This window comes from Neolamprologus multifasciatus, chromosome 9, assembly GCF_963576455.1.
Source record: "Neolamprologus multifasciatus chromosome 9, fNeoMul1.2, whole genome shotgun sequence".
NCBI lineage: Eukaryota > Metazoa > Chordata > Actinopteri > Cichliformes > Cichlidae > Neolamprologus > Neolamprologus multifasciatus.
Genome location: NC_140447.1, coordinates 31,683,926 through 31,693,500, shown reverse-complemented (window position 1 = coordinate 31,693,500; position 9,575 = coordinate 31,683,926). Strand labels below are relative to the sequence as shown.

The following is a 9,575-nucleotide window of genomic DNA, read 5'->3' as shown; positions in this document are numbered from 1 at the left end:
TTTTCATTATCTCACTCGGTTTGCTCTGGTGTGAACTGCAAAGGTTGAACAAAAGCCATTTCCAGTGCGCTGCAAACTGTGAACTGGATGCGGTACAACTGTATGACGTCCCTACCAGAGTGCATTGAGAAGTAAATAACAATGGCGGCCTACTGGTAAATCGGTTTTATATAAAATGTGCTTAAAAGGAAAACATTTGGCGTATTTTAATAAGACATATATGTTATTGAAAGCACAATACATATTTTAGCGCAAACATGTCTTAATAGCCGGGGTTCCCTTTAACATCTGCAGGAAGCTCTGAGTAGGGCTGGGCTATATCATACCGTTCACGGTAATACTGGTGTAATTTTGGGCAACGATAGGAAAATGAAATATGGCGATAGAATATGGGTAAAATGTGTATGCACAGTGCCTTTGTTTACATACGCACGTGGCGGCGATGCAGAATTAGAAGAGCGAAAGTGGATCGTTAAATGAAACAAATGAACCAGAACTGGTTTGTCAAAATGCTGCAGCTTCAGTGGTGTGGAACTAGTTTAGCTTTCGTCTGTCAGATACACAACAAAGTGCTATTTTTGGTAGAGCATGCTAGCGGGCCGTCATTATTACCGTGTTGTTTGGAAAATACAGCACACTTAAAATCAATCCTTTGATTTTTCTGAAAGTCGACAGAGCCCCTTATAATCCCGTGTGCCTTATGTATGAACTCTGGTTGTGTTTACCGACCTCGAAACAATTTTATGTACACGGCGCTCAAAAATCTGTCAAATGTTTCAGTACGACTTTGCTAAGCTACGAAGCCGCACCGCTTGATGGATTGTTGGAGCTTTACGGCTATCGTAGGCGGAGCCTCGCGGAGTGATACGTACTGTGTTTCAACATAATGTTACCGTATTGTGTGTGTATAACCTCTTTTTAAGTTTTGTGGATATTATACATGGTTATGCTGAGGATATGTCGGCCAGTTTCCACTGGAAATGCCTTTTGGTTAAACTGTCAGCAACGAATTTGCACTGTTACATTTTTATATAACTTTAATGCACATAAAAAAACAGCTGCTTGTTTAAGTGAAAATACATTATTAGTGCAAAAAAAACATCAAAGTTGTGGAGTTGTAAAGTATTTTGTCTAGTGTCAATTATATCGTCAGTGATATTGTAATCGCTCATTTTCAAATGTACATCGTGATAAATATTTTTGGTCATATGTCCAGGAGACACAGCACAAGATTGATTGACAATGGTCTTCAGCCAATCAGGAACATAATGGGCTGCAAAAAAAAAAGAAAAAAAAAGAAAGGAAAATTGCACAAATAAAAAAAAAATCTGCGAAGGTGAACCGCATTATAGCGAGGGACCACTGTATTGAAGAAATACTGATCTCTTACTTTACGAGTTTAACTGGTGACATTGCTGTTTCAATGGGTGCTGATACAATTCAGAGTTGATACGCCATTTTCAGGGTCAAATTCAAGCACTTTTTATGCACTTTCAAGGTCCATTTTCAAGCTTTTCCGGCAAGTAAAAAAAGAATGCATGTTTCACTTTGTATCATCTGAGTAAGACCATGTGAAAATTAAAATAAACCATCCTAGGTTGATTTAAACCCCTTTATTTCCCTTTTGTTAAAACATAGAAAAATGCAACACACAAAAATACTGAAAAAGGAAAAGGTAATTCCCAATAACACTAACTGTACTTTGTACTGTGGTACTTTGTGCTTAATAACATCCTGTACAGTCAGACAGGCATGGAGAACAGCACTGACTGGGAGGCTTTGAACAGATGACACATTCAGTTCAATTCAACATATAAAACTTTAAGAACGCACAAGCATCTACCTAAAGTGTATTTATTTAATCTGTCATCTGTGATATTATTATGTACAATTATAATGTATTGCTCATCTCCCTTAAATAAATAGGCATCATTAAAGTATGAAATATTCATATATAAAAACATATAAATGTGTTTCAGTGGCCCATATAGTGCCCCACAGGCCTCAGTGTGAGCTTGAAGCCATTTATAATCTGTGAGTTGTTTAATGTGTAGGTGCTCACGACAAACAGATTTTGAATGAAAGCCGGGGAACTGAAGGCTGAATTGTGAGCACACACATATTGTGTGTGGTGTGTCTCTTTTACACTCTGTTAATTTTTTTAATATAACAATAACAGTGTAACTAGGGCTGTGCAATATAACCAAAATCTCATATCCCGATATGACACATTTCTCATAACAATAACGATACATATCACAAATGTGCATTTTCTGTGAATTCTTTGAATTTCACACAAGTCGACTTAAAGTTTAAGGTTTATTTCGATGGCTCTTTTTGCCTCTAAACTTTCTCGGTACCCTTTCATGTGATTCTTCCATAGGTGGGAGAAGAGAAAAACAAATACTGCTATAAACAGCACATTTTGCGACACCACGAAACAAACAATAGTGTATAATATGAAACGATAGATGTTTTTATATCGTCATCTAATATGTATTTCATCATGTTGCACAGCCATAGATTTAACTGAGATATTTTTCTCACCTCCTGTGTTGAAGTCATTGTTTCCTCTGTAGTGGCTGAGCTGAGTCCAAATGGCTGAAACTGTTCCTCTGCTGCTCCACCAGACTCTTCTCCTCCTGTTACTCAGCTGGGACACAAAAAGTATAGATATATATTTTATCCCTGACAAGAAGAAGCAGAGCAAATAAACATTACTACACTCAGTGACAACAATACCTATGAAGCTTCAAGGTGAAACCCCAGAAGCAACTACAAAAAGAAAGTCATCAGCTGCCTACAAGAACTTGAAAGGGAAAAAGCCACTGAGCGCCCTGCATACCACCACCTTTACCCAGGGGATGCTACACCCTGTATATATGGACTTCCATAGATACACAAACGAGTCCCACTCAGACTCATTGGTAGCAGCAAAAACTCACATATTTTAAATACAACGAGGGTTTCTACAGACACAAACATGGATGTGCTGTGAGCTCCCCAGTGTGTCCCATTGTAGCCAAACTTTACATGGAGGAAGTGGAAAGAAAGGCTCTTGGCTCTTTAACAGGAACAGCACCGACCCACATGATAGAGTCAAACAGGGTCTCACAATGGTTTCACTCAGGACCTGCTGACACACACATTTTTCCACACATTGGCTCTTGTGATAAGATCAATGGTCAACAGTCGGTCGGCGACCCTTTCAAGGTACAACCCCCACAAGGGTTTAAATGCCTGGGACGCTCCACCATTTAGTTTCAGAACTGAAAAAGGCATTTTTGGATGAGAGGTGAAACGTTTAAAAAAGCTTACAGAAGTCCAGTCACTTTCTTTCTAAGATCTTAGACTCAGAACAAAAGCTGTCCAGCTTTGTGTGTCTGTCAAAGTGCTTTTTACAAATCCTGCTGGAATCAGTGTTACAGCTGCAGTCAAAGCAAGATGGAAATAATGAAGAAGGAAAGTTCAAATCTACTCAGACTAAATGTCTTCAGTCAGTGTGTCAGCCTCCAGTTAACAACAGTGGTGAGAAACTGCACTACTGAACCTCCACTGACTGAGTAACTGCAGTTTGGTGCTTCATTATAACTTCATGGCAGGAAGTGCTTCAGAGTGGGGACAGAGACGGTTTCAAAGTTCAGCTTTAGTGAGGCTAAACTCCAAAACCTGTTTGCAGCTAATGACTCTGCTTCTGTCTGGAAAACAATCAGACGGTGAACCAACCACAAACCTAAAGACCCCACTGCACCAACAATTCACAGCTGAACAGCTCCTGCTGTGGATTCTACCAACAATGACGTGATCATTACTTCACAGTCTCTCCACCCTCCATAGGTTCTCTCCATAAATGTATGAAGATACTACAGCAGATCGCTCTCATTTACTTCCTGTTATCACTCCAAATAGAAATGAGGCTGTAGAGGTTTGGTGCATGTAGAAAAACAGCAGCAGGGACAATGAAAAGACTTTTCTGCTCCAACTTCTCCCAGCATGCTGAGCTAATGATTAGTTGGTGTTTTTCTCCAAACACTCTCTCACTCTTCTCTCAACGTGTTCACAATAAACTGTGAACAGACACCGAGGAGAGCAGCAGAAGACCTCATTCAGGAGCTAAACTCAACATGAACTGAACTCACAGTAAAGTTAGCTCGGTGCTTACCTTTAGATGAGCCCACAAACCGAGAGAAACTCCGTGATGAAGCTGGAACTCTTTCCAAACACAGGAAACAGATCAGGGAGCAGAGACCCACGTGGTTCACGCTGATCTCAGCTACGATCCAGATCGATGCAGATATCGATCCAAACGTTGGTAGTGGTTTATGATCGATACTTTAGTTTGTTTCTCTCCTCTAAGTTCACTACTTTACTCCCGTTTCATGAAAAAGCAGCTCTCTCTGCTCGACTCCTCTTTTGCACACACAAATGGCTCCGCCCCCTTCTTCCTGATCTGCTGTGATTTGTTACTGTGCGATCACGTGACTCGACTGCCCTGACAAACCACGGGTCGTGTTCAAATTCATGGAGAAGTGTCTGTAGCTGTGGCTGTGTCCCAAACGTCAGCTGCATCCTTCGAAGGACCCCACGTAGACCGCGAAGGCCGGGTGCTGACCCTTTCACTCCTTTGATTTTTTTCATCGTCCTTTTTTTTTGCCTTTTCGTCAAGTCTGTCTTTGTACGGACCTGCCGTGATTTTGTTGCCACGGGTACCCACAAAGTCACGCGAAAGTCACATGGTCTGTCATCTCTATAGGATTCATTCGCTCGGTCAGCAGGCGGAAGTATCCTCGTACACTGGGGAGTAAACTGCCATTAAACCAACAGAAGAAGAAGAAAACCCAATGCACATGCGCGGTACGGATTGGGTAGACCCGATTTTTTTTTTAAACTTTATTTAACATTTAACAAACAATGAGTATACAACATACGAACAGATGAAGTATACAGAACAACAGATCATAAACACAAAAAGGCAGGGGTAAAAGAGAAAGGTAATGTTACGGATTCAAATATTGGGGATGGATACAAGAGGAAAACCAAAAATAACAACACTGGTCCGGCCGGGTCAAGTCAAACGATGATTTAATGAACACACGCGTGGGAGATGGACACCATACAGCAGACAGCATCAGATCTCAAAATGGTGGAGCCTTGATCAAACTCTTATAGCCTCTAGTGGCCCCCACCTAATCATAAAAGCCTAAACATTCACATTCTTTCTCACACAGCGCCTAAGCTACGACCTTGGCTCCCTGTTTATCTGCTCCTGCTGAGATGGGGCAGTATGCTCTGTTCTCTTCTAACCAGACAAATAAGGCGATGACTTTCTGCAAACAGTATTTCTTATAACTCAGCAGTATAATGCATCATAAAACAATATCATTCATTCACAATAAATCAGCAGTCTAATGTAATGCAGATCAGTTTACCAAATGTAATAGTTATCACCTTCTTCTAATTCAGGAGCATAATGCAAACTAAAACTACATAATAATTCACAATCTTTAATTAGGGGTCTAACATGGCATAAAATAATATTGTAATCCGACAGTAACAATTATAAGAATACACGCAAAAATTCACATACATATATTGTTTTGAGAGCCTTTTTGTTGGTGGAGTCTGATATTGATTGTATGTACAATTCCACATCCTTAAAAAATGACAGAAATATGGTGTTTTATTAGTAAACTTACATTTATGGATAAAAAATTTAGCTAAAAGTATTAACAAATTTTTCATAAAAAAACATTTATCATTCTTCTTGGGGAACTTAAAGAAACAGAATAAAACATTTTCCCATCGTAAAGAAAACTCCCTTAAAATATGGACAATAACAAAACTGCTAAATCTCTGTGTAGAAGAACAGTACCAAAAAAGATGTGTCAGAGTTTCTGGATGATCCCCACAGAAAGTACAATTAGTATTTATGTCTCTTTTAAATTCTACCATGTACACAGCAAATCCAGCATGTCCAAATTAACACTGTCAGATTTGATTTCAACACTTTTAAAGTGTCTATATGGGTCCACACCAGAGAGTGTTAATTTAACTCTTTTTGGAGAGTTGGTATGTTAACTCTGATTTAGTGTTAAACACCAAATCTCTCTGGAGTTGATAATTTAACACTTGGTGTTAAGAGTTTATATATTAACTCTCAAAGAGTATTTTAGTTTAACTACGTAAGAGTTATCTTCTAATTAATTCTAAAAAGCGGGAATTTTACTGTTCTGAACTTCTAGAAATTTCTTTTGGAAATAAACATTTACTAAAAAGACGCAATGGTTTTTGAAAAACATTTATTCTGAACCGTGCACCACAATTTCAAAACATTTTCTGAAAGATGTAACAGTGTACATGTTCTCACTTTCATTAGAATTTCGTTTATCAAAAGGTCTGACATAGGTGAGCTGGTAAATGCAAATAACAGCATTCTCATCACTTATTTCAATAAATACAAAATACAATATGCATGTCCTTCATTCATCACTTTGTGGAACTTCAACGCACTTCTGCTCTCCCCCATATTCCATCTTCACAAGCATATCCTATGTGGAGATTGAATAAAAATTAGTTGACACTAATTAATGGCACAAATCAATTGCAGCACAGTAAAAAAAAAAAAAAAAAAAAAAAAAAAAAAGGGAATCCTTTTTGAGACATTACTTGTGTAAAGTATTTTCCCAAAAGATAAGGACACAGGCAACAGGTAGTACTGAACTAAATGTAAAACCTCAACCTTTTTCATTTTTACCTAAACCGTGTGCACAAAACTCTGGAGGGATCTAAATGCTAACGTAGAACCCAGTCAGGACGTCTGCTACTGCTGTTTGCTCGTTTTTTATGGGAGATCGTTTTCAGGCTTCAAGTAGCACCATTATACCAACATTTCACATTCTAGACATTGTTTTAGGTGTATTTGACCAAAAAATTTAACCGAAAATTCACATGCAAGCTTTTTTTCAAGGCTGTGGTATTTGCCGAAAACAATACCTTTCAGCTAGCTAAAACAGCGAGCGGTGCTATCAGCGAGCAACATGGCTAATGCCTTTCACACAGCTTTGTCTCAACTCCAAAGAGCCACAGAAGTAAAAGCTAATAATAATAATTGAAACAATCTTTGAAAAAATGACTTACCAAGCATGGCAAACAACTCAAATATGTAGAGCAAAATGTTCTGAAACGGCTTCACTTCAGCTTCGATCGGAGCCGTGCTGGGGGCGGAGTCTGTGAATTTACTCTATTGGTGTCATAGCCCCTGTAGGAGTTCAGAGTTAAGAGGTCAAGAGTTAATGTTTCCATTGTAACACCTCCAGATTTGAAATAGAAACACTCATTTTTAACACTCGATTTTAACTACTATCATTTTACACCTCAGAGTTACATTAAAAGCATGTGACTCTACTTAGAGTAAAATTAACTCTAAGACTACTAACACCAAAACATTTAACACTTTTGAATTTGCTGTGTAGTGACTGGCTGGATCACATTTATGTAGAATTTTAAATGAGACTTCCTTCACCATATTTACAATCAAATATTTATGGGGGATCATCCAGACTGTCTTCCACTTGATATCTGGAACATATCGGTTCCAGTAAGATATTATATATGGGAGAGAGACGATATCTTCTTGGAATAAACTACGTATTCTCTTATTGCTGTTACCAAGTTCCTGTGAAAAGCAGATTTTTCCTACTGGTGACTCAGCTGGATCAGGGAGAGTGACTGAGGTAGATATTGAGCTGTCAGTGTTTTTATATAACATTAAAGTACCTGAGGGTATGGCACCAAGCACCATTGAGAATTCCTGAACACTGATTGGAAAATTATATAGTGCAATAAAGTCGTTGTAAGTAAGTAGTTGTCCCTCTTTATTAACCAGCTGAGCCACTAATAGGATCCCATTTTGGGTCCAAAATGGGATCCTATTGGTGGCTCAGCTTACTTACAATGACTTTATTGCACTATATAATTTTCCAATCAGTGTTCAGGAATTCTCAATGGTGCTTGGTGCCATACCCTCAGGTACTTTAATGTTATATAAAAACACTGACAGCTCAATATCTACCTCAGTCACTCTACCTGATCCAGCTGAGTCACCAGTAGGAAAAATCTGCTTTTCACAGGAACTTGGTAACAGCAATAAGAGAATACGTAGTTTATTCCAAGAAGATATCGTCTCTCTCCCGTATATAATATCTTACTGGAACCGATATGTTCCAGATATCAAGTGGAAGACAGTCTGGATGATCCCCCATAAATATTTGATTGTAAATATGGTGAAGGAAGTCTCATTTAAAATTCTACATAAATGTGATCCAGCCAGTCACTACATGGTAAAATTTAAAAGAGACATAAATACTAATTGTACTTTCTGTGGGGATCATCCAGAAACTCTGACACATCTTTTTTGGTACTGTTTTAGCAGTTTTGTTATTGTCCATATTTTAAGGGAGTTTTCTTTACGATGGGAAAATGTTTTATTCTGTTTCTTTAAGTTCCCCAAGAAGAATGATAAATGTTTTTTGTAATAAATTTGTTAATACTTTTAGCTAAATTTTTCATCCATAAATGTAAGTTTACTAATGAAACACCATATTTCTGTTTAAGGATGTGGAATTGTACATACAATCAATATCAGACTCCACCAACAAAAAGGCTCTCAAAACAATATATATATGTGAATTTTTGAGTGCATTTGTATAATTATTACTTTTTTCTCTTTACCCCTGGCTTTTGTGTTTATGTTCTGTTCTTTTGTATACTTCATCTGTTCGTATGTTGTATACTCATTGTTTGTTAAGTTCTTTAAAAAAAACAAAAAAAAAAACCCTGTATCATTCAAACATAGGGCCTTTCTCAATATGCGTACTTGTGCGTACTTGCGTTCTCGTGTACTCGTGATACGTCATCAGTCGGAGACCAAGTACTGTTCCAATTCGAAGTACGCATCAAGCCGAGAACGCGAAAAAGTCCCGATGTGTTCTCGCTCCGCCCGTTTTATCGAGCATGCATCGGTGGTGACTTGTGTGGACTTGGTACAGCTAAATATCCCAGAATGCATTTCGTCCAAAACTCAAACGCGGCAATGGCGGACGAGCGGGTCTAAAAACTTTTAAATATTACTCTTTCTGGGTCACAAAATAAACTTTTAAGTTCTTTTCAAGCGAGAATGTAGCTGTGTAAACTTCGAATATCTGCTCAGTTTATCAAGATATCATATATTTCCAAACGAGGTCCGACGTTTTCGGAGACGTCTGTGACCCGCCAGCTCCATAGCAGACAGCGAGGTCGAGGATTATTACAGCCGGCGAGAACAGCCGACTCCCGGCAGATCGTTTTCAACCCCCCCGCGGTCTTTTCGCTACTCAGGTTAAACAAACCCCAAACCCCAGTAGTTGTCTATTGTATTGAGTGTCCACTAAAATAAAAATAAAAGCGTTCTAACATCTCACCTGCTTGTTTTTATTAAGGTATGTACACGTATGTACATGTACACTATTTTTATTAATAGAGATTTCACTACTGAGGTTAAACATGATATATAAGTCACTTAGATCACTTCTAAATGT

General features: G+C 38.4%; 1 protein-coding gene across 2 annotated transcripts in view; it reads right to left on the bottom strand.

The window, feature by feature from the left end:
• The window catches only part of LOC146511903 (uncharacterized), a 53,056-nt gene that overhangs the window by 6,928 nt on the left and 36,553 nt on the right, over positions 1-9,575 (bottom strand). The window contains exon 1 of one of the 2 annotated variants that reach the window (XM_085171749.1): positions 2,548-2,653. The exons of the other annotated variant lie outside the window; for it this stretch is intronic. Coding sequence (XP_085027875.1) covers positions 2,548-2,565 — 18 coding nt within the window. The 5' untranslated portion in view covers positions 2,566-2,653. Of the gene's footprint in view, positions 1-2,547; positions 2,654-9,575 lie in introns of those variants that run through there. 2 annotated transcript variants of the gene reach the window in all.